Source organism: Nelumbo lutea, chromosome 1 (genome assembly GCF_056320005.1).
Source record: "Nelumbo lutea isolate HS-2025 chromosome 1, American lotus-T2T, whole genome shotgun sequence".
Lineage (NCBI taxonomy): Eukaryota > Viridiplantae > Streptophyta > Magnoliopsida > Proteales > Nelumbonaceae > Nelumbo > Nelumbo lutea.
The window spans coordinates 3,042,947-3,069,955 of NC_142684.1; the positions used below are offsets into that span (position 1 = coordinate 3,042,947).

The window sequence follows — 27,009 nt, forward strand, 5'->3', positions numbered from 1 at the left end:
TTAAACATACCAGGAATAAAAATGTATACAAAATTCAAGAATATTCTGAATGGAAGGCTGCTACGGCTGTGAGGACGGTGTGGGGATATATTTATTTTGGGGATTTTTAGGGTTCAGTGCACCTCAGAATTGGGAAATTGAAATCACATATCTCTCAATTCATAATAGAGATGTGTGACTCTAATTGACGATGGATAGAAAAAGTGAATACGAAATCATATTGACCTATTGGATTGTATATTCTGAGGTGGAGTGAACGATTAATACCCCTAGATTTTGTGCAAGGATAAAATCCAAATTCTTAAAAAGATGGGACAGGAACATAAAGTACTACGTATTGGTTTGAACTTTGAAGGACAAAAGTACCCATTTCCTCTGGTCTGATTTTCATTTCTCACCACTACTGACAGGGGTGTTCTCGTCTTTTTACTGGGAGGGCTTCAACAATTAAAACTGGGATGTGCCCAATTCACCACTGTATTTGCAAAAAATAACAAATTTAGTTGCATATTTGCATAGCTTACCTTGTTGGGGTCTCTAACAGTTGAAGTTTGTTTGAGAAAGAGAGAAAATGGTGAATTTTGGGAAGATTTGGACAAGGAAGACATTGATAGGTCTTGGACTCGGGCAGTTCCTCTCGCTTTTGATCACTTCTACCAGTTTTTCTTCCTCTGAGCTTGCCAGAAGAGGTGTGTTTAATTTCTACGACCTTTTTTTTTTTTTTTTTTCTTTTTTGATTCAGACAATTTTATTTTCTTTCTATACAGTAGAACATTTTGTTACAAAAAGCTTTGTTTTTATTTTTTTATTTTTTTTTTTCCATTTTCAATGTTTCGTTTTCTTTTTAATTCTCCTCTGCTATACATCTTTTTCAATTCTGTGTCTTCAGATTCCATTGCTAGCTGTAGGTGATGTTTCTCTTTCCATGTTCAAATCCATTTCAATTTTAAGGTCCCTCTCTCTCTCTTGTTTATGGGTTTTAACATCCTATAAACGGATTATAATCAAAATCTCCATTTATTGTATTTCTTTGGATAGTTGTTTCATTACTTGGTTTTAATCTCCTTTTCCAATATCTTTCATTTGGGGTCAAACCCATAGCAAATCTTTTTCTTCTTGTCATAGTTGGTCTCTTTTTGCACATTAACTTCACTGTTTTATAGGTATCGATGCGCCAACATCCCAGTCTTTTGCCAATTACGTGCTCTTGGCGATTGTCTACGGAAGCATACTGATCAATAGAAAGAAATGGCTAAAGGTTCTCTCTCTCTCTCTCTCAAGCAAATTCATGCAAATGCACGGGAGTTGAATAAAAATTTGGTTAGATTTGGGTTGATAAATTTGGGTTGGCACTTAACCTTATATAATCTATCTAATTTATACCCATGTTTTATTAGAGAGGGTCAAAAGGGGTTCAAAGATATTTAAGAGAAAATAAAAGATTTAATGAAAATAGGAGATAGGTTTTAATAAAGAGGAAGATTTAAGAATAATTTTATTAGAGAAGAGATAGGTTTTAATAAAGAAATTAAGACATATGAGGGTTTAATTTTATGAGAGACATAGAAGGGGAGATTTTCTACGGATTGCATACAGCTTTTTCTACCATACGTCAAGCCCAAATTTCCAATTCCAAATCCCAGCCTATAGCCCTAAAATCCAAGCTTCACTCATGAGAAACCTCGGGTGTGTTCAGGTTGGGCCCACAGAATTTGAAGCCATTACTCTAACCCTTGTTGTGTTGGGCTAACATGACTCTACCACCATTGCTAAGGGTATATGTGGTATTTTTCTCCTGTGTAATTAAATTTATGATCTACACAAGTATCCTTCATTTGACTTTATTCCCTAATTGGGGCAGAAATGTCATTTAAAAATTTATCATAGTTATAACACTTATGGGATAGAATTGAGATCTGTAGTCATCAGCGAAAAAAAGTAATGGATCTATTCTTCATCTCACAATGCTAATTGTGCATTGGTGGATCTTCATTTAATCAACTATATGTATGTACACGCAAACAAAGCAAAAACCGATAAGAGGGTGATAAAAAACATTTAAATTTTCAATTTTTTTATTATATTTCTTTAAATCTCTTAATTCAATGATTAAATTATTGGGAGAATGACGATTCGGCTCAGGGTCAAAATTTTTAGGCCCAAAATATAGTGGCGTGAGTGTCAGCTCGGAATTGATGCCAATTTATGGGCGGGCATTGATGTATAAACCGAGGGTTGTTGATATTTTGAATGTTTTATAACTCTAAAGTGAAATTCAGAAATCTACATTAAGCCTAAAATATTTAGACAATCATCCACATTTTATGATATTATTAATTAATTTTTTTAATTTCTTTTGATTTAGACATAAAACCAAGGCAAATAATGACATTGTAATAAGCGCTGACATTGACCAAATCCAAATTATAAGAGTGAAGATGTGTTAAACATTCGGAGCTTATATATAAGGAGGAGGAGAAGAAAAAGAAGATGAGTCATACTCGTATAATCTATGAAGCTCTCTCATCGTTAGGTAAAAATCAAAGGCTTTTCATTCTTTAACCTAACCTAATGATAAATACACACAAAAACTGTCAGTCATGTATAAAAGTACATAAACCCATTGGTTCGTAGCCATTAAAAAAACCGGAGAAATCTACCATACCGGAGGCGGAAAGGCATGATACTGAAAGAGCTTTTATCAATCAAAAAATTCCTGTAAATTATGATTAATATCACCTGATTTGTCACTTCTTTAATGATATCAGTTGGTTGTAAGTTTTTCTGATATCATGTCTTTTTGTTATTATAGTAGAACTCTGAAAAAATACCATTATCAAGGTAAGAAGATTTTAATCAATAGGAATTCATCATTACACGTGTTATCACTACAAATTCACGCCTTTCCACAAACTCCTCACCATGGTTTTTAAAAATGAATCGGCCAGGGTCCAGTTGTTAGTTCGAACAGTCCCAACATTCGACCTGAATAGCCGGCCCGTTCTGATAAAAAAATAAAAAATTGGAAAACAGCTAAAACCATTCGAACGGTTCAAACGGTTAACCGTCCGGTTCAGCGGTTTACTGACCAAAATCAACGGTTTTGGGGGAAAAATGGTTTTGGAGGAAAACGGAACCTGTCAAGTGACCGGTTCCTGGTTTTTTCGGTCTACTCCGGATTTGAAAACAGTGCTCCTCACATTATTAAGGGCTGAATTAACTGAACTGAATGCTTATTATTTGTCTTATATTGAATAAAATATTTAAACTATAAAATAATCTTGAATAACAATTTCAGTTTTAGTAGGTACTAGGTAAGGGTGCAAATCAGGTGCCTGACTTGAGGAATTTACGGCATTGGGCCTGGTCTAGTCAAATTTTGGCAAATGTTCAACCCAAGCCTGAGTTGCAGCCCTATTAGTCGGGCTCATAACTTATTTAATAAAAGAAAAGGCAATAGGACTCTTTAATAATAAATATTAATTAGGGTAAATGACTTAAATATACCTTGAATTTTCGCTAGTTTACCTAAATATATCCCAATCAGTTTTTAAAATAGACTTAAGTATACCTTGTGGTTGATCCCACTGGACTTAAACATATCCTCCATCAGTGAAATGAAATGTCACATGTGGGATCATGATGAGTAAAATAAATATGCGGAAAAAAATGAGAAAATGTATTTGTGTTAAAATTAGAGGATAAGATTAGAAATGGAGTCACTCAAAAATGAAAAGATGTAGATTACGATGGTCTGGTTATGTCCATAGAAGATCTTCATTTGTAAGTACCTGTAAAAAGCGATTTGTTTCAAGTTGAAGGGGGATAAAAGGGGTATGGGTAGACCAATCAGGACATGGATTGAAATAATAAGAGATGATTTTAAGCACTAATAATTTAACCAGAATGGAATGGTGAAATAGGACTCATGTAACGAACCCCATATACTTAGGATAAGACTTGATGATGATGATATGGATTTGCATCAATGGTTCTTATCTGAATAGAGTGGATATAAGTTTGGGTGATGACCCGTTGACCACTATCAACTATAATACTTTTATGTCATATATAGTTTATATATTTGCTTACATATTTATTCACATACTTGGTAAGATTTTAGTTGTATTTAATATTTTTAAAATGGATTTATCAGAACCAATTTAGCTTTGGTAGTAGATTTCTTTGCCTTTTGTAGTCATCTCATAATTCCTTTGTTTTTATTTTTGTTTTATATATTTTAAATTTTCAATCAGATATCATGTGTCCCATCTACCCAAATTTGTTTTTTGCCTGCCCCTTCGACTATAATAGTCCCACTTTTATATATCAACTCAATTTAGTAAATAGGCAACTAAATTTAAATTAGAAGATAAGAACCATTATCTTTTGACCATTAAATTTATCACTATTTGTTTTCTTTAACAAGTTCTTGAAGGTGCAGCAATCCATATTAATTGTGTTCATGGACTGAGTTTGTGTGTGCATATATTTCATATTAGACTTCTTCCCAAACTCTCTAAATCTACTTTTTTTTTTTCTTTTGTATTTCTAAAGATAAAGTGATTCAATGTAAAAACTCCTAATTATCTTTTTGTTTTCTTCACTATCCTATTATTATCTCACTTAGATATCTATTATATATTTTGCTTTTAATTGAAATTTATCTATCTTCTGTATTTTGTTTATGCAGGCAAAATGGTACTATTACTTTCTACTTTCTTTCGTTGATGTCGAAGCCAATTTTCTTGGTGAGTCTAACATAATAAAACATAGTATGAAATGAACACTGAAACATGATCATATATGATGTAACCTTCTATTATGCATGGAAAAAATCTAAATTTCTAAACATTTCATAAAAAATTATGTATTATTATTATTATTATGTGATGCAAGTACCCACAAAAATTACACTTTAAGCCTTACTTAATAAACCCTCAATATTTGTTATAGAAAATGTATTATTAAGTTAGATAATCATCATTTTCTTGATTTTCCTATTAAAGTTGAATGAGGATTCATGTAGGCTTGGAATCATCTTAGCTTTAGCTTAAAGTTTAAAATTTGAAGTTGATTAGATTTTTAATTCATTTTATGCAGTGGTGAAGGCCTATCAATATACATCAATAACAAGCATCATGATGTTAGATAGTTGGATAATCCCATGTGTCATGTTCCTCACTTGGGTTTTCTTAAAAACTAAATATCAAATCAGAAAGTTTGCTGGCGTAGTAATTTGTGTTGCTGCGACTATTTTGGTTGTCTTTTCAGATGTCCATGATAGTGGTCGGGCAGGTAAACTTTCCATTAATTACTGCATTTTTTTGTTTATACTCGTACTCATGTTATTTCTAGGTTTTCGAACATACCTTTTCCTAACCAAATAACGTTATCATCTTCTTAGTATGTGTTTATTTCGTTTAATTTTTTCATTCAACGTTTGTATTTTATTTACTTATAAAACCGAGAAAAGTATTAATTAAAATTGTTTATGACAATTAGGCACCGCATCACCATAACAGTTGATGATGGCGGATTTGGCCCTCCAATAACATCATGACACATGGCATCTTGGAATAGTTGGATGACATATAGACACCACCTAAGCAATGACTTGGAGTCTCAGATTGTGATTTCTCTTCGCCCTAACCTGGCGACCTGCATTCACCACCAACCTGGCGACCTCGACCACAACTCAGGTCGGCTAAAAACACATTGTCTAGGGCCGACCTATAGCACCTCATCACTGGCCGAAGTGACATCGACGCGAGGAGCAACCTCCCTCAAGGTCGTACTAGCCTGACTGAGGTCCAAGTGGCGACCTGCGAGACGTGCTCGCTAACAAATTCGGCAATGCATATCCCAACACTCCCACGTTTCTCAGAAGTTGGCCCACGTACTGAAAGTTCTCGAGGGTGGTCAACGTGCATGGTGGTTACCTCTGAGGATTTCGGACCAGTTAGGTACGACCTCCCAAAAATATCAGATGCGGTGTGTGAGGCCCATACCGAACAATGCCTATATAAAGGCACCAAACCCAAAGATCCAGGAGAGAAGGTATGCGAGATTATTTGCTCACTAGCTCTCTCTACACTCAAGCTTTCAGCTCGCAACCAAGATAACACAATACTGACTTAAGCATTGGTGCGACCTCGCCAGGTTAGCCGCCCTGGGTTCTTTGATCTGTTTTCTTGTAGTTCGAACCAGCTCACTATGCAACCGGCTTCCAGGTTATCTTCCAGATAGGAGCTTCCAGATCGTGCATCATCAATTGGTGCCATCTGTGGGAATACACTACAAGAAGCTAAGTCGTCACCTTCTAAAAGGTTAAGTCCTCATCTTCCAGAAAGCTAAGATCTCACCTTTAAAAAAAAATTAAGTTCTCACTCTCTAATTTCCATATTTTATTAACTCAATGGCATTTTTAAGCAACACTAACATAAAAAATGAAGAATCAATTATCGGGGGGCAAGAACATCTGTGGTGAACCTTGAGAACCCCCCCCCCCCCAATGACAATCAGATGCAAGCATGGGAGAAGTCCAGTGCATTCATGCCACCACAAAACAACCAGTGGCAGAATGACCTCAATAACCAGCAGTCAGGCAACAAGCACCTCGGAGTAAGGCCGCCCTTGTAGGTTGAGCCATTCATAGTTCCCACAGGAGTTGATGGCCAACTGATTAAGCAGCTCTACCAACCTCATTTCAGCCCGGACAATCCTCGTTAGCCTTCTTCGCGAGGTCTCCTCTACAGGTTGAACCCTTCACGACTCCCACGAGAGTTAGCAGCCTATGGACTGTGTAGATGCCCTTACTGGTTGAGCCTTTCAAGGCTCCCACGCGAGTTGGCAACCTATAGCTAGTCGAGCTACTCTCGTAGGTCGAGCTCCCTATGGCTTCTTGTAGGAGTTGACGACTAGCATCTTCGAGGGCTGATGCAGTGCAACCGCGGCATTGACTTATCATCTGACGTCAAAAGTAATGGAAAAACCTGCAAACAGAACAGAAATGAATAACCAGCCCGAGCAAGCCTCAATGATCTAACCCAAACTACTTCCAGCCCGAATTGCAAAGCCTCACTACAGATCGAGCTTTTATGGCCCCCCTGAGAGTTGGAAGCGTGTTGAAAGTGGAACCGCCCTCATAGGTTGAGCCCCTTATGGTTCTCGTGAGAGTAGGCAGCCTGTAGACAGTAGAGCTGCCCCCTCAAGGTGAGCCTCCCATGACTCCAATAGAAGTAGACAGTTAGCGGTTCCAGGAGCAGTATGCCATGATCTTGCAAGCACCTTCCCGAGGAAGCCAATCTCAAGTGATGATGTAGAAGTAGCCACATCTAAGGGTACAACAAAATGATCACCCGCTTAAAAGAATTGGTCAGGCCACACGTCAGCTAAATAATATTATGGAGAGTGGACTATGAGTCACTCCCAAAGCCTAAGGGCTATGTTGTCCAGCTGACAAAAGACCTCGGCACAATATAAGTCCCAGTTGCCTCTCCAGCATAGGCAGATAAGTCCTAGTCGCCTCCTCGGCATATGTGTGCTAAGACCCAGTCGCTTCGGTATAGGCAACTAAGAACCCAGTCGCTTCGGCATGGGCAAATAAGAAAGTAGCTCGTGCGCAGGCAGGTCGGGCATATACCCTACAATGTTTGTTCACTTCGGTGTACATTGAGATCGAGTTATTCCTACTAAGGCATAGCTCGTTAGCTTGACACTTCAGGAGTAATCCACATTTAGAGAAATCCACATCAACTCGGGCATATACCCAGTCGCCTCTTCGGCATTGGCGAAATAAAAAGCAGTTCACGTTCAGCCTCATCGGTGTGCATAGAGGTCAGGTATATACCTATAGTGTCCATGCCCCTCGGCTTACATTGACCTCGGATTATTCCTAACTATGCCTAGCCCACCAATTCGACACCTTGGGGTATTCCACACTTAGAAAACTTTTACGCAATGGAGTGGAGGACAAAATACAACACCCGTTTAGCATACTAATTCGACATCATGACAGACGCAAACTTGGCCGATCTCTTCACAGTTGACCTCCACCTAGGCTTTAGGCTCCGCATCAAACTCGTTGGCTACTCTTTTGAGAACCAGCTCGAAGGACACTGCGTCGAAGTCTACCTAAGTGGAGTGACCTGATAAAGCAATCACACAGTTAGAACCCTTTCTTGAGGACGACATGATGAGCTTTGCTCTTGAGGTACTTAGCCGAATTGCAGAACCCCTTGACAGTCGCATCCCTAATAAGGTAAATGCCCTCGGGGTACCTGCTCATTGATGAGGGTAGATTTGGCCCTCCACTAACATCATGACACATGGCATATCAGAACAGCTGGACTACATCCCAACATCACCTAGGTGCTAACTTTCCTTAGCCAAAATGGGGTCCCAGCTGGCAACCTGCCTTTGCCGCCAACCTGGCGACCTGCCTTTGTCGTTCACCTGGCGACCTACTTCTATCACCGACTTGGTGACCTGCCTCTGCCATTGACCTGGCGACTTGGTGACTTGCCTCTGTCGTCGACCTAGCGACCTGGCGATTTGCCTCTGTCGCCAACTTGGCGACCTACCTCTCTAGAAGCTTGTTAGTTGTCTCTAAACCTTTCGGGATTACGCCGCGTAACTGTAGGCCTTATCCTCATCCCGCCCGAATCGGAGGGAAACGGTAAGCCTTATTAATTGGCACGTTATCCTCCTTCCAAAGCAGAACAGACCCCTACGTCATGGGTCGAGGATTTTGGGAGTGTTTCGCGAGACCCACGGCAGCCCAACTATATAAGGGCATCGGCCCCTGAGACATAGGTAGATGCACAATTTAGTTCTCGCAACTCTCCATCTCTCTCACATTTAGCTATCTTAAAATTTCTTATTCGCGGACTTAAGCATTGGAGTGCCCACCCCAGGTAAAGCAACTTGGGCACTCTGACATAGTTTCCTTGCAGGTCACATCAGAGCCACCTCTCTAGCTCATCACCATTCAGTTAGGAATTAGATCCACCTCTCCAGCTCGTCACCATCCAGCTAGGCATCAGAACCACCTCTCTAGCTCGTCACCATTCAGCTAGGCATCAAAGCTACCTCTCCAACTCATTACCATTCAGTTAGGCATTAGAGCCACCTCTCCAGCTCGTCACCATTCAGCAAGGCATCAGAGCCACCTCTTCAGCTCGTCACCATTCATCTAGGCATCAGAGCCACATCTCCAGCTCATCACCGTTCAGCTAGGCATCAGAGCCACCTCTCCAACTCATCACCATTCAGTTAAGCATCAGACCCACCTCTCCACCACTCTAGCTCATCACCACTCAGCTAGATGTCCAAGCCACCTTCCAGGTAAGAACCATTCAACTAGGCGTCCAAGCCACATTCCAGGTAGGGATTATTCAGTTAGGGATTATTTAGCTAGGCATCTGAGTCACTAGTTAGCTGGGAACTGCCAAAACGCCCATCATCAATTGGGGCCATCTGTGGGAAACGCTACAAAAGGCTATCTTCTCACCCGATTCTCTGAGCCTCAAGTAGTAACATCTTCAAGCAACAACAACAACGCTTGATCGAAAGAACCCCCTAGGGGGTCTGAAGCAAAATGATTAGCCCAAACGAGTTCTTGTAGTCTTGCCCGGACAGAATCTCCCTAACTGTGAGGCCACCCCCATATGTAGAGCTCTACGTGCTCTCTGCGAGAGTTGACGGCCAACAGAATGTGAGGCCACCCCACAGGTCGAGCCCTCCATGGTTTTCGTGGTAGTTGATAGCCAACAAACTGTGAGATCGCACCGTAGATCGAGCCCTCCATTCTTTACGTGGGAGTTGATGGCCAAAAATGTGTGGAACTACCCTCGCAGGTCAGTCCTGCCGAGGTGGCAAGGTGTCTGTAGGCTGAGCTGCTTAGAGAAAAACTAGACTGTCAAAATTCCAATGACCTGGCGACCTAGAGACCAGCCTCCGAACTGGCAACCTGCTTCCGCTGACCTAACGATCTACTTCCACCGACCTAGCGATCTGCCTCTGCCACCGAGATGGCGACCTACGTAATCAGCCCGGACGAGCCTTGTCAGTCCTATTCGCGAGGTCGCCCCCACAGGTCGAGCCCTCCGTGGCTCTCGCGGGAGTCGACGGCCAACAGACTATAGTCGCCCTCGCGAGTTGAGCCTTTCAAGGTTCCCATGCAAGCTGGCAACCTGCAATTAGTAAAGCTACCCCCGTAGGTTGAGCTCCTTGTGGCTTATCATAGGAGTAGATGACCAGCACCTTAGAGGACTGACATAGTACAACTATGACACTGACCCGCTATTTATATTCCAACATTGACGCACATAACGCAAGGGGAAGCTAAACCACTTGCAACATCAAGGACCCCTAAGCCGACATCGAAATATGTTGGTAACAGGCCAAAGGACCTACGATGAAGCACAAATCTACTCCCTTCGCTGAGCTGATCTCAACTCGGGAATGGGGGGCAATTGATGAGGGCAGATTTGGCCCTCCATTGACATCATGACACATGGCATATTAGAATAGCTGGACTACATCCCAACATCACCTAGACGACAACTTGCCTTGGCCAAAATGGGGTCCCAACTAGCGACCTGCCTTTGTCGTCGACTTGGCGACCTACTTCTGCTGCCGACTTGGAAACCTACCTTTGCCGCTGACTTGGTGACCTACTTCTGCCACTGACCTGATGACCTGCCTCTGCCATCGACCTAGCGGTCTACTTTTGTCGCCGACCTAGCGACCTACCACTATCGCCAACTTGGCGACCTAGCGACTTACCACTATCGCCAACCTGGCGACCTAGCGACCTACCTCTCTAGAAGCTTACTAGTTGTCTCCAAACCTTTCGGGATTACGCCGCATAACTGTAGGCCTTATCCTCATCCCACCCGAATCCGAGGGAAACTATAAGCCTTATTAACTGGCACGTTATCCTCCATCCAAAGCATAACAGACCCCTACGTCGTGGGTTGAGGATTCTAGAAGTGTTTCACGAGACCCACGGCAGCCCAACTATATAAGGGTATTGGCCCCTGAGACCTAGGTAGATACGCAGTTTAGTTCTCGCAGCTCTCCATCTCTCTCACATTTAGCTATCTTAAAATCTCTGATTCGCGGACTTAAGCATCGGAGTGCCCACCCTAGGTAAAGCAACCCGAGCACTCTGACACAGTTTCCTTGCAGGTCACATCAGAGCCAACTCTCCAGCTTGTCATCATTCAGTTAGGCATTAGATCCACCTCTCCAACTCGTCACCATCCAGCTAGGCATCAAAACCATCTCTCTAGCTTGTCACCATTCAGCTAGGCATCAGAGCCACCTCTCCAACTTGTCACCATTTAGTTAGGCATTAGAGCCACATCTCCAACTCGTCACCGTTCACCTAGGCATCAGAGCCACCTCTCCAGCTCGTAATCATTCAGCTAGGCATCAGAGCCACCTTTCCAGCTCATCACCATTCAACTAGGCATTAGAACCATCTCTCTAGCTCGTCACCATTCAGCTAGGCATCAGAGCCACCTCTCTAGCTCGTCACCATTCAACTAGGCGTCAGAGCCACCTTTCCAGCTCGTCACTATTCAGCTAGAAATCAGAGCCACCTCTCCAGCTCGTCACCATTCAGTTAGGCATCAGAGCCACCTCTCCAGCTCGTCACCATTCAGCTAGGCATTAGAGCCACCTCTTCATCTCGTCACCATCTAGCTAGGCATCAGAGCCACCTCTCCATCTCGTCACCATTCTGTTAGGCATAGAGCCACCTCTCCACCTCTCCAACTTGTCACCATTCAGCTAGACGTCCAAGCCACATTCCAGATAAGGATTATTTAGCTAGGCATCTGAGTCACTAGCCAGACGGGAACTGCCAAAACGCCCACCATCAACAGTGAAAAAATGCCTAACCATTGGGAGAAGCTTTAAAAAATAACTTTCCCAAATGGTAGGCATGCACAGAAACCAAAGTCACCTTTTGCTATTATCGATGCTATGGAGGAGCATGAGGGGAATTGCTGAAGTGGTGCCTATGTAGTAGCATTTTTGGAACCCTGGGAATTTATTCAATAAACGCTGCCACATAGGCGCCACTTCAGCAGTTCCCCTCTTATGCTCATCTATACGCATCGAGAATAGCAAAATGTGACTTCGGTTTCTGTGCATGCCTACCATTTGGGGAAGTTATTTTTGAAAGCTTTCCCCAACACTTAGGCATTTTTTTACTATTATACTGATGTGGTGCCTACTTGTCATAAACGGTTGTAATTATTACTTTTCTTAGTTTTGCAAGCAAATAAAGTACAAAGGTTGAATGAAAAAACGTAAACGGAATCAAACCCATACATAATCATATTGCAACTGAACAGTTAATGCTATATGTGTTTCATTAATTTGTTATTTTAATGATTAGAAACTAATTTATTATCCTTGTTTTTGAATTATTTATATTACCTATTGGTTGTTAGATTTTATTGAGTTTCTCAAATGATGCTAAATTTTAAATTATACATTAATTAGGTAATATATAAATATCTCATAAAATTGTTCATATTTACTTTCAATAACGGCCATATATAAGTTTGCAGCATGAATACTACTAATTAGGCTGAGAAATCAGAAACGAAAAACCATGTCTTTTCTCCCATCAATTAATGGCAAAGATACGCAGACATAGAGATATTACCCCTAGTTTAAAAGTGAATTCAGTTAATGACCTAGTGATCCATCTGGTTGGACCATTCAAACTTTCGATCGGATCAATGGATCATAGGTTGACATTAAATCTTTGGGATTTTTGGACTGCAATCCCCCTCAGAATTTTTTTTTGCAGCTTCCTTCTAGTCTACTAGTAGCCCCCCCCCTATAAACCACATCCTGTCCGTGAATTTGGCATCAACCCACAGGTAGAATTCAGTCCACCCCTATGAAATCCTAGCTCCACCTAGGGGTGGATTGCATCATAAAAACCCATAAATCTTTTTGTTTATTTTCTTAGCCATTTTCATCATTAATAACCAAATCCTCATTGACCATACTTAATTTTGTTTAATGTGATGAATATATAATACTATAGATATGGTCAACTTTTTTAAGTTTCTATATGTAAATAGATATCATATCTAAATCATTTACCCATTCAAAACCTGAGCAATTCATCCATTTATCCAAGATATTTGAACATGTTCAGATTATTTATTCATCAATTGTAAAGTTGTGAATCGAAGAGATTAAAACTTGTTTAATCCAATCAGTTACGAATTGAAGCCCCCTATTCAATTCATCCATTCATATCTGAACCTGTTCAAATTATTCATTCATCTATTGAAAACCTGTGAAACCAAGAGATTAAAGCCGCATTAGGCATTCCTTAAGGATTTATCTCTTTTTTGCTGTTAAAAACTCAGTGTTCATAAAGCCCTTTTAACTGCAAAAAGGAGATAAATCCTTAAAATAAGGAATGCCAAATACAGCCTAAAACTTGTTCAACCCAATCGCTTACCCATTCAAGCCCTATTTCATCCATTCATAAAGAAATGTAAACCCATTCAAAGTATTCATTCATCTATTTAAAATCTAATCAATTCATTTATTCAACCAACAAAGATATGTCCAAAATAATTCAGTCATCCATTCAGCATAAAAAAGTATGTAACTATGTCCAAGCATTCACTCATCAACAAATTGGTAGGAAACCTACTAAAACATATCAGCCATCATACCCAACTTCATATGTAACCTACTAAAACCATGTTCAAGCATCCAATAAAATAATGGTAGGAAACCATGCTCAGATTTATCAATCAGAGCAATACATGTTGGATCAAGGTTTCCAAAGCCATTGGTTCTTAGAACAATAAATTATTTTTATCAAATCAAAGATGTTATTTATTTATTTATGTTTGAAAAAAAAGTAATGTGTTGACTAAGAGAGAAGGGTAACAAGAATTATACAAAAAAAGGTAGAAACATCCCTACCCCATGTCCTAAAACAAAGAAGATGATTGACCAAAAGGGCCTAGCCCAACTGCTAAAGACAGCAGAAGTGCTAGCCCCACTTACATAGCCAAAAAACCCACACCTCGGCCATACCTCTCCACCCAAACGGAAGGGACCCAAGACAAGGATTGGACAGAAAAGCCATAAAAACAGAGCCAAAAGACATAGAAACAAGGCAAGCGCCATCCAAAGAGCACACCATCGGGATTTGTTCTCAATACACGGCAGGAATGTGCTGTGGGGCGCCCTCTTGTGGGGGGCTGATTTGATCTCTTCAAAAAGGTCAAGTGGGCCCATTTTCTTGTGCGGGGATGATTTCTAATCAGCCCCCCACAACGTCTCACACCACATCCCCGCCGTGTATTAGGAACATCTCCTGATGGTGATATCAAGAATGGCAATGTCATCATTGGGAGATGTTCTCAATACACGGCAGGGATATGGTGTGGGACGTTGTGGGGGGCAGTCTTGTGGGGGGCTGATTCGGTCTATGCCGGGATAAGACCTCTAAAGGGACTCCTTTTTCAGGTTTTTCAGGTGTGGCCCATAAGAGGGATGCTAGTCCACTCACTTCATCTCAAGCCCAATCACGCCTATTAGAGCTGCTGAGCACCATTTGGAACAGGTTTAAGCCCATTCTTGGGCCCACAAATCGTGGGAGGCCTGTGTCCGATCCTCCTTTAAATCAGATATGTCGGATGCAATGCCAGGTCCATCTCACTTCAATACCCCCTCTGTTGCCTATGACTGATAGCCTGAATGTGCCCATCTCAATGGAGGAAGCTGCCCGACAAACGGATCTCCAGCACCCGGGCCAGGAGGGGTGACAATCAGGAGACTGGATCTGCTCGTCACACCAACTTGACAGGCACATCCCACCATGCATTTGGAATATCTCCTGTACTTATACATTATTATACACGGGAGATGTTCTCAATGCATGGTAAGATGTGCCTGTGAGGTCAGTGTGAGGCGCCTTGTGTAAGGAGCAGATTCCAATTCAAGAAATAGGTCGAGGATTTTTTTTTTTTTTTTGTGCTAGGCTGTGGTCTTAATATTTCAGATTTGAAAAACCATTTCAGATTTTAGAACACGTCTGGTATCTGAAAAACAAACTTTTCAAACTTCAAATGTCTGAAAAGTATTATCAAACGCCACCTATATATCTAATGCTCTTGCCTTTTTTCCAAACACTAATTATCAATATATATGGTAGTTTAATTCTCATTATAAATAAACTATGTAATCTTTTTCAATAGGGATGAAAGTAGACAACTTAGAGGTTGTTTTAATAAACTTTCTATGATGGAAAGAGACTTTTATAGGAAATAATGAATATTTTGAAAGGATTCACTTCATGCAAACAATGACATCCTATTTATTTGGGGTTCCACATACCTATATATCTTATTTTTTGCCACCATCTTCAATTAAAATAGATGAACATCATTTATTCATTTATACAAAGCATAGAATTTGCTGCTTGCTAATAGTAATTTACTTTAATAGAATGTTATTTCCCAAAGATAGAAATTGATTCTTGATAAATATGCATGATTTTGTGATATATATGTTTCGTCATCTTAAGCAATGTATAATGTATATTTTAGGAGGGAGTAACCCCATTAAAGGAGATTTCTTTGCGATTGCTGGGTCTACACTTTATGCAGTGAGTAATGTTAGTGAGGTAAGGAATTTATTAACTTATTGGCCTTGGAAAGCAATTTGATTTCTGATTTATCCAAATTTGCAATACCAAAATAAAATAGATTTGTAGAATTCAAATTATCATTACTTTTAGGGGGTGTTCTCTTTTTGGATTTTGAGAGGGGGGAAGTTGGTTAATAGGATTTTAGTTCCTATTGACAAATAATTTCATATTCTTTTTTCAGCTATATGTGGGGATCAAGGAAAGTTTATTTTCTTGGGTATCATTTACCTAGGAAAGTAATGCCCATCTCTTAGGTGGGTAAATAACTTTCCTACATAAGGGGAAAGTTGACAACACTTGAATGGGACAAAAATGCCCCTTTTAATAATGGATTTTTATAGCTAAAATGGTCATTGCCTTATTTACCTGAGAAATAAAAGAACATGGGTAAATGCACTTACCTGGGTAAGTGTTTTCTAGGAAAAACTTACCCAGATAATTGCATTTACCCAGATAAATAACTTACCGAAAAGCGAACGGGGCCTTATTGTAATGGGTACACAACATGGGATAGCCTTCCCCAAACCCTAGACCCCACAACCCGAGTGAAGACAGGATTTAGATCCCAAGTCTCCATTACAACCAGCTAGGGACTTTTCTAATAGACTTATTGGCACCTTCACAAAATTTAAATTATTAATATCCAGCAGATTTCTTGTATTTTCTCATTATGTTTTCTGACCATCAAATTAAATCACATGAATACGCAAGATTCAAGCAAGAATAAAATGGAATGAAATAAACTAAGTTGGAAAAGATAGATTTGGGCAAAATTTGACATAGAGTGAAATGGATCAGAATAAGAAGAACAAGAAATATTTGGGCAACATTTTAGTAAGAACATTATAAAATCATTTTGAGCAGAATTTAGACAATTGGATTTCAGGAAGATATCATACAATAGGAATTAAACTAATTTTTTTTGGAAGCAAATAAATGCACTATTTAAATAGAAAAGGAAAAATTATATAAATATAACAACTTGAGCAAATTTTGAATTAGAGTGAAATGAATTATAATAAGTAGAACAAGATTTAGATAGCATTTAGAAAGGACAAAACAAAATCATTTTGATAAGAATTTAGGAGATTGAATTTTGGTAAGACACAGTACAATTAGAACTGAACATATATATATTCTTTTAGTTTCAGTTAAGATTTTAGGCCAAAAGGCATTCTCTAGCAAAAATAGTAAGGCAAGTTACCTTCATCCCCTTGCAATGAAAATTGCAAAAATTTACCCAAATAAATAATAAAACACCCCAATTGAACAATCAAGTGCCCATCCCCTTTCCCTTAACCCCCCCAAACCCTGGTGGCAGTGGGATTTGATCCCAAGTCTCTACTCCAATGAGTCAGAGAACCTACCAACTGAGCCATCATCAATTTTGACATGTTTTTGTTACCACTGGTTTTTAGGGCCTGGTTCTCTAAACATTGATTTATGGAATCCAAGGATATGATCAAATAGCTAATTCACAATCTAAATCCACTATCACATGTCATTCATACTAATTGCCTTAATTACTTTATATTTAACAAAAAAAAAAGCATAAGCATTTGGAGATGTGCCACATCAGAACAAATGTGCCATTCATACTTTTTGAAGAGAATGCCCAAGATAGAAATGCACATAAGAAACTATAAGGGAATTAATACAGCCTTAATAGAAGGGGGAAAAGGAGAATTTAAGTGTTGACACCAATATTTAAATATATCATTTGAAAAGGATACTTTCTCAATAGTTAAAGTTCCATAAAGGAAAAGAAAGAATTAATGGATGTGTAAAAAACTGCTAAAGATTTTAATTAAAATCATCATAATAATCATTATCATCCTCTAAGCCTTGTCTCAAAAATATAGGTAGGCTTCATGAATACATTTTCTGCATTGTTTTTTGTTCATTGTCATATCCATTATTAAGGTGTCATTTGGCAAGTCTTTTTAGGAAGATCTTTTGATAGTCTAGATGGCCAAAAGATGTAATGAGTTTTTGGGGTCTTTATCTCTAAGGCTCAATTTGGAAAGAGTACAAATGCAAATATGTACAGCGTAACAAACTAGTACAAAATATAAGGTTTTGCACTCTACATATTTGCATTTGTACTCCTTCCAAACTCAGCCTAAAGATCCAAACCACTTGGTAAGTGTCCTAGTCTACCATGATCTACAGAGCTATTAAATGAAAGACTTTAGGTGTAGAAAGACAGAAAACTTCATTTGAAGCTTCTAGATTTTTTGTCATTTTGGGCTTCCATTAGCTTTTTAGGGCAGAGGTCTTTCTGGCTTCTTGTCTTTCATTACCAAACATAAAAGGACCCAAATTTGATCTTCTAAGATTTGAAAAGCTTTGAAAGGCCACATGAAAATACTTGCCAAATTCCTCCTAAATTATTAGCCCTTAAATCATTTCTCACAACTTTAACTCATGTCCTTTTACTTCATTTATTTTTATTTAAATTTGCAAACATTAATTTGTTGGCTTTGGTAGAGTCAAATTAATTTATACAAAAAATTGGAATAATAACTAAAAGCTATAAATATGTCAAATAATTTTTCTTGATTGATTAGTAGTTTAAATCTCGAATACTCTATTTAGTTATATAAATTGTCATTTTTTCCACTAAATGGATTCTTATATTACACTGAACTCTTGAATTTCTTGGTAAAATCAAGTTTCTATGTTTTATGCAGGAATACTTAGTAAAAAGTGGCAGCAGAGTTGAGCTCATGACAATGTTAGGATTCTTTGGCGCTCTTATCAGTGCCTGTCAAATGTATCCTCTACTTATTGAAAACAATGAATTCATTATATGATTAATTGTTATTTTCCACTTATTGCCTCAATGAATTTAAAGTTCTCATATTCATTTAATAGAAGATTTTGATATTAAAATATGAATAAGTACAAACATGGATGTGTTCTATTGGATAGATTTTACTAGATATTGATATCCTTAATAAATTTTATAGAAGCATACTTGAGCGTCAAGAACTCCGTTCTATACAGTGGTCATCCGGGGCGGTATCTCTCTCTCTCTCTAAAGGCATTTGAGTTACTACTTTTCACTTCATTGAATTTCCTTTCATTAAATTTTATATGTAAGGTATTAACTCCTATGTTATGTCTCATCAAATCCTATAATGAAGGTTCTTACCAATAAATTCTATTAATTAGATCTAAATTTAATACTTTTAAATATATATATATGTATATATATATTAAATTAACCCAAGAATACAGCTATTCTTTCATCTAGGTGGTTCGCAAGAAATCCAAACTTTTTAGTAAAATGGATCAAGCCACTATGTCATATTTAAATAATAAATCTTTTTAAATAAAAATAAATATAAACATTACAAAACAAAAGTTTTCTAGAAAAATTTGGAAACATCTCTAATATTTTCTATTAATTGTATTAAAGAGAAATAAATGTGATGAACAAGACTTATTTTTATTGACAATGGTAATGATATACAAAATTTAAAACCAAACCAAAACATGAAATTGTTTTCTTATTTGGTAGTGAGTCATAATTCAAACTTTTGTTCAAAAGTTTTAACAATTGATGTCATAATTAATAAAATGATAAAAATTAGAAATGACAAAAAATACAAAAAAAAAATTATAGAAAATATTTGGCCACATCTCTAATATTTTATATTAATAATACCAAAAAATAATAAGTGTGATAAATGAAAAACTATTTTTATTGATGATGGAAATGAAATGCAAAATTGAAAAGCAACCTAAAATGAAGTTGTTTTTCTATTTGGTGGTAGGTTATTAGTTCAACCATTTTGGTCAAATGTGTTAACCCTTGATGTAATAATTACATAATAAAATTATGAAAAAAATAAAAATATTAAAAAGTTATGATAATACAAAAAAATATAGGAAACATTTGGGCACATCTATAATATTGTATATTCATCATATTAAAAAAAGCTAAGTGTAATAAATAAGAATTACTTATATACACATAGATATATCAGAAAATTGTAACAAAAAAATTGAACACATATTATTACTACCGTTATCACTTATCATCATCATCATCATCATTTAAAATTACCATATGCAAAGAACGTCCACATTTTGTAGTTTATGTATATTATGATCAAGGGATCTTTCATGTGGAAAACTAGTTTGGAGCTCAAAATAAGCATCAAATTTGCTCTCCCCACCCTTTATATTATGGAAAAAAAATCAGCATAAACCATAATGCTATGTGTACAAAATAGGTCAAATTCCAATGTCTAAGTTTTATATTATAAAGTCAAAGCTTTGAACAGCTAATATTAATTATCCACAGAACAAGATGAGTATAAGTTACCAATCTAGTGGTTTCCTTATTTGTTGAACTGCTAGTTTTCACCTCAATATCCTTCATTCTTCATAGCAGAAATTAATAGAGTTAATTGTATAGGAAATATCATTAGTGAACCTTTTCAAGCATGAATATGTGTGTTGGCAGCACCTACCTATCATTTTTTGTATGTTTATTTGAAATAATCACATTATAATAAAAGTAACAAGGCAATTTTTTGCACCCTAATATTCAAGGAAGAGTCTACCCATCAATTTAATAGAATAATTTTTTACACATGTTTGTTATTGGCACTGGTACCACAAATTCTAGGTCCATTAAGGAAAACAAGTTACTACCACAAAATTCACCTTGATATATATATATATATATAATTACTCTTCATTCTAGAATTTTTTCCTTTTTTTATTTTTTTATTCCATGTCATTTTTGAAACAACCAATGAGATGCTCTCTTTTCCTATAAAAAAATACCTAAAGTATCTATCTCTCCCACACATTCCCAATAACCCAAATAATATCCTCTCCTAAAATTCCTAAACTACCTTCCCCACTATCCCCCATTTTCTTCTAAATTATCTCTAATTCCTATTTATCCTCCCCCCCCCCCCCCCTTTTATCTATATCTATCTAAACAAAGTTTTAATTAAGAAATTAAAAATAATTTAAATATTCAAAAAAAATTATGAAATAACTTTTAAAATTATTTATTAGAAGCATAAAAAATAATTATAACTGATTTAATATTATTCATATTATTAATAATTTTATATTTTTACAAAATACATCATGAAATTATGTACTAACAATATAAATTATGATTTTCTAGGTTATTTCATTTAAATGTTATTCAAACAATAAAAAATTAAAATAAAAATATAAAATATTATTTAAATAATTTAATAATTAAATATATTAAATAGTAAAATATTAATAATAGTGAAATAATTATATAACAAAATATTTAATCTTATGTAATAACTTTAAAATAAATGAAATTTAAATAATGAAAAGTTTTAAATATTTTATATATTATTTAAATATTTAAATAACTGATTATTTTAAATAAAAAATATTTAACATAACTAAATTTTAAATATTTAAAATAACGAAATTATGTAATAAATTTAGAAAAAATATTAAAATTAGAAAAAGAATTGCAACATAATATTTGAATTAATAATAATTTAATATTTTGAAAATTAATAACAAAATTATGAAATAATAGTATAAATTTTAATTTATGTATTATTAAATTCAATAAATCATTAATATTTTAAAATTTAAATAATGATATTATTTAAATAACTAAATATCATTGTAAATAACTAATTTCACTTATATCAATTAATAATTCTAGAAAATAACTTTCAAGAAAAATAATATTTATTAATAATAATTTTAAAACCTTAATCTATATTTAGTATATATTTATCTATAGTAAAACTAATATTTGTTGTATTTTCGGTAATTATATACTGTTTTTAGTGATAAATATATTTTCAATAATTATTGGAGATTAAACTACTATTATTTAACTTTTTAAATTTAATTTTTTGTATTTTTGTTGTAGTTTATTGATTAATATTTATTAGAGATTACACTATTTATTGACTAATTAAATATATTTTTTAATATTTAGTGTATTTTTCTAATTATTATAATTATATTAGTTATTTATTGTATTTTCATTACCAATATATTTTCAATAATTGTGTATTTTTTTATAAATTTTCAATAGTTTTTGGAGTGTTCATAGGTTGGCTCAGCTCGGTTGTAGGCTGTTTGGCCAACCAAATAAACCTGATTAGGTTGGGGAGTTAGTCACCTAAAACCAACTAACCACTAGTGAAAAATGACCAACGCGGGTTGTACTGATTTGGGTTGATTTTGGGTTTGTTGGTCAGTTCAAAAGATTTAAACTTAAAATATTAAATTTAAATTTAAAAGAATAGTAGAATTATTAAAAAAAGTTAAATATTAAAGCTATGATATAAAATGTTTTAGACTAAGAAATATGGGAATTTTTCCACTTTCCCATATTAAAAAATTATATTAAAAATATAAGATATTAATACATCTATGGTCAGGTAGTTCGATTTTGGTCGATTTACAAATGGCCAAAGTGAAATTGATCTAAGCTGGTCGAGTTAGGAAATTGTTGAACCAAAGCCGACCAGAAATAATAGAAAACTAACCAACTCGGATTGGGTTGGTCGTTTCATCAATTTGATGAACAACCCTAGCTAAAATTAATTATTGCTATTTTTGTATTGTAAAAAAATTATTAAAAGTAGTGTATAAAAAATAAATAATTATTAATTATTTAAAAAATAAAAAATATAAAACAATTGTATACTCTTATGTGTTCCTATTATTTAGATTTCTCTTAACAAATCCTATGCATCACACGGGTCTCCACTAATATTATTACAAAAATGGAGTTAACAGAAAAGTTTATAACCAAAAGTTATGTTAAGGATTTAATTCTTGTATTTGATTTCAGGTGCTTCCTCTTGTTGGGTTTTCTGCAGCAATGTTTCTATTTTACTCCTTAGTGCCATTGTTGTTGAAGGTATGCATTAGAGTAGCATAACTTTTATCGCATCTAAAAGGCTAGAATTATTCTCCCCCTAGTACGTAGGATTATGTATTGTCTTAGATTAAAACTTGAGATTTATGATGGGGATTGGGTTCTACAATTGTACAAACTCCTTTTCATAGATTGGTTTTAGATTGGTTTGTATCATCCTAATTGAGTGCTTCAATTAATGACGAGGGGATGAATCACAATATTCTTCACAAACTGTGGTTGCAATAAATATTCACTTAATCAATTTTCTTCAGTTATTCGAACATTTAAAACATGCAAATGATCGATTGAATATTTATTTCCACAATTAAAAGTTGATTTCAAACTACACAATCAAACCTAAATCATATTTGAAGCATTGAGTTGTGATGAATCAATTTTTTGTGTTGTACCAATCTTTTGGCTAAGTATCTCGTCATTTGGCCCGCTTTCAAGTAGCTGATGACTCAGGCCAAAGTAGAGAACTTTGGCTGCCGAGCTGAGTTGAGCTAGCTAGGCTAGGTGGCGAGCTGATTATAGTGTCTAGCTGCCTATGAGGTGCCGAGATGACCAGGTGGCAAGCTGCCTAGGTGGCGAGCTGCCTGTGAGGTGCCGAGCTGGATTGATGAGATTCGTTGCTCTTTAGAGACCTGCAAGGAACCAAATGTCAGAAGACCCGGAGTGGCTAACCCAGCGAGGTCACTCTGATGCTTAAGTCAGTACTCTCATAGAAGACTGCGAGTTAAAAATCACAATGTATGAGAGATAGAATATGCTTGCTTCTTACCTACTTGCCATTGGGGTTGGTGCCTTTATATAGGCATTGTTTGGCGTGGGCTTCACGCACCATATCTGAGATTTTTGCGAGATCGTCTAAGTGGTTCGAGATTCTTGGAGGTAACCGCCATGCACGTTGACCACCCTCCAGATCGTTCAGCACGTGAGCCAACTTCCAAGGATCGTGGGAGTGTTAGGATATGCATGCCGACTTTGTTGGTGAGTACATCTCGCAGGTCGCTAGGTCACGCCTGGGCCAGACCGCCAGATTGGACACCATCAACTTGGCAAATTGTTGCCTGAATGGTTCCGAGTGTCATCTATTTGTTTTGATGCACCATGTGTCACAATATCATTGGAGGGCCAAATCTGCCCTCATCAAGTAGCAATGATATAGTTTAGAGATAAGGAGATTATGGAGATGAACAAACAAACCAAGATTTGTACAAGTTCAACCCCTCCTAGGCCTATATCCTATTATCAATGTCACCACTTTGAGAATTTGTAATCCACTGTTTACTTGATCTTCATAGATTCCAACAAAACCTTTTATATAGCAGATAGATATGTTTTATGGGTGCTACCTGAACCTTTCTCTGACAACCAAACTTTACGAGTGCTGGTAACTAAAATTTAAGTTAAGTTGACGATTAATTCTAATAAAACAAGTTAATATAAGTAAACAATCTACTAATGAAATTTTAAACATTACATTAAAACAAGTTAGTACTATTTGGCAAAAAAGTTATAACTATTGATGAAAATTTAAACATTACATTAAAACAATCTATTGATGAAATTTTAAACATCTCTTAAAACAAGTTAATTAGTATTAATTCTTTGTCTGATCATGAAAATTTTAGGATAGGAGTGTAACTCAAGCGAGGTGGGTCGTGTTGAGGGTCAATCCAAACCCAACCTAAACCTAAATTTTCCAACAGGCCCACAACAACTTGGGTTGTGTTGTTGTGATGTTGCACATACTTGGCATGGAGAATTTAAACCCAAAGTGAATTTCTATGCATAAGAAATCTACACCTAAGGCTCGTTATATAACTATATTCTTCAGTCGTACATCTTTCAGTCCCAAACCCTCTTTGTGCTTTAGTTGTATGAAAGGCTCTCAGGTGGATCTTATTCTCCCCCACTGTGATTCCCCAACCACAAATCACGACTGAATTGATTAAGCTTAGAACAAGTCATTTAAGGGAATAGGTATATATGTTCATAGGGTAAACCGGAATAGCTTCAAGTGTTGATTGACTTAATCAGAATGGCTTTATCTGTATGAGATAATATCTCCACAATGTACTTCAAATCAACTATCTTGGCCCTGCTAAAAAAAAGAATAGATTTGCCACCCCGAGTATATATCATGTCAATCAGTTATCAACTTAATTGATACTAAGAAAATCTGTTATACAAGGTTTGTAAAGGTTTTTCTATTTTTTCCTTTTTTTTCCCTACTTTTTTCTTCAAACCAAACACACACTAAACAACTAATCTTGCCTTACAACGATCTACCGACCCATCTACTTTATATTTCACTTTGTATATGCACTTAGTTCCAATCAAATTCATAGACGAATGATATATAGGGCACACGCTTCCAATGTCCCATTACGGACTAGAGCTTTGAACTCATGAGCCATAGCAGCATGCCAATTCCGATCTTTGGTCTCTTGGGCTTAGGAGCTTGGTTCAGTGATATCTTCAGTTATGCTAGTGAATAATGCATGTGGAAAGGGGTATTTTTGTGAAAAATGGGACTGCGGCAACTTCTTGTCCATTAAGGGTGTCAACGGACCAGTTTTGGATTGGACCCCGTCCAAACCAAAATCAATTTAGATAAATTGGACAGATCAACAAGACATATTGAATTGGACCAATCCATATGTAATGGTCCAAAGTATTTATTGGATTGGATTGGATTGGGCCTGGTCCCTCCGTAATGAATTTATATTGAATTAGATTGGATTGAGCAAATATCTGTTCCATTGATATAAGATACAAATATAGTTGTCAATGGACATGCTTTGGGTTGAAACCAGTTTAAATCAAAACTTATTTAAACAGATTGGACAGTCCAGACGTTGGATTAGACCTTGCCCATTTCTAATGGATTCACATTGGACTGGATCGGGTTGGACCAAATCCAAAATATTCTTGCAACAGTATATGGTACATGCCCTTAGTAAATTGGTTTAACAGCAACAGTTCACTTTGCCCTAAATATTAGCAATAGCAATGACATGATCATAAAATCTACTATTGTAGATTTTCATAATTAAGTAACTTCTTAGCTTTACACTTAATGTATGTATGTTGTATTTTTAGTTGTATATTAAAGTAGTTCCATGCTTCTACTTGTACTCATATCACAATCCAATGAACACTATAATATTACTCATAACTGCAAATATTCTGTCCAAATGGCACTTTAGGTCCTATGTTTTCACCACTAAAAAATTTTTGACATTGAAGTTGTCTTTATTCCTTATAGTTTAGTGGGTCCACCATGTTGAACCTCTCTCTACTCACCTCAGATATGTGGGCTGTCTTCATTCGCATATTTGCTTACCATGAGAAGGTATGGTGGTCGATTATATTATACCCTTTTTATTACCAAGAGTTTGTTAGCAAGTGATCAATTGCTTTCTAATTAAAAATGGGTTAATCTTTATTAGGTTGATTGGATCTACTTCATCGCATTTGCTGCTGTTGCAATTGGACTTGTCATTTATTATGGGTATTCTCTATTTGGAAGACATCATTCACCTTCATACATTTTTTATTTATATTTGTTTGTTTTTGTTTCTTATTTTCATTTTTATTTATTGTTTATAGCTAGGTATTTATGATAACTTGTAAATCATCTTTGTTGGGGATAAAAGAAATAATGATTTAATCAGGCCATTATGATTTTTATGTCTTTACAGGCTAAACACTATTTTTTTCTATTATTTAGAAATATTATATTTAGGATATTTACTGTTATGATCAGTTTGCCTAACTTTTGGAGTCAAGGCTTAGTTTGGAAGGAGTATAAATGCAAATATGTAGAACGTAAAACTTTATATTTTGTATTATTTTCTATGTATTTGCACTGTTACATATATATTCGTATTTATACTCTTTTCAAACTGAGCCCAAGTTAAAAAAAAAAAAAGTTATTAAAATGATTCTCAATGCATGGCCTATTAATCCCCTAAACCAGTAATACATTTCTACAAGATGCATACATCAAATTCATTCTTTTCATATGATAGGAAATTTTATTCCTAACCTCGAATCTCATAATACTTTGTAGGGGTGAAAAAGAAGAAAATGAAATTGGAGAACAAGTCTCTGAAGATAACATTCATCAAACCTTGGAAGCACCTGAAGAAGGTAGAGGGCATCTAAGTCAAGGATCCACAATAGAGATCCCTAAATCAAAAGATGATAAACATTTTGAAGAGCATAATGGAGAAGTAGTATAACTGCAAATAGTTTTTGTTGATGTGTATATTTGTCAGTTCTCTATTTGGAGATTAATATGCTAAGAAAAGGGACCCATATGATATTCTCTCTTCTTCCAGTGATTCTCCTTAAAATCTTCTATTCCTACATCTTATCA

General features: G+C 36.1%; 1 protein-coding gene across 2 annotated transcripts; it reads left to right on the plus strand.

The window, feature by feature from the left end:
- The first annotated feature begins 477 nt into the window (after positions 1 to 477).
- On the plus strand, positions 478 to 27,009 carry LOC148873223 (uncharacterized). 2 transcript variants are annotated; one of them, XM_088965641.1, is made up of 11 exons: positions 478 to 689; positions 1,164 to 1,258; positions 4,694 to 4,751; positions 5,104 to 5,298; positions 15,612 to 15,688; positions 18,406 to 18,488; positions 18,685 to 18,736; positions 22,548 to 22,616; positions 25,894 to 25,980; positions 26,078 to 26,139; positions 26,701 to 27,009. In XM_088965641.1, the coding sequence occupies exons 1-11, from the start codon at positions 572 to 574 to the stop codon at positions 26,870 to 26,872; spliced, it is 1,068 nt and encodes a 355-aa protein (XP_088821767.1). In that variant the 5' UTR covers positions 478 to 571; the 3' UTR covers positions 26,873 to 27,009. The 2 variants fall into 2 exon arrangements, with proteins under 2 accessions (XP_088821767.1, XP_088821768.1); XM_088965642.1 differs by having other exon boundaries at positions 505 to 689; positions 25,937 to 25,980; positions 26,701 to 26,946.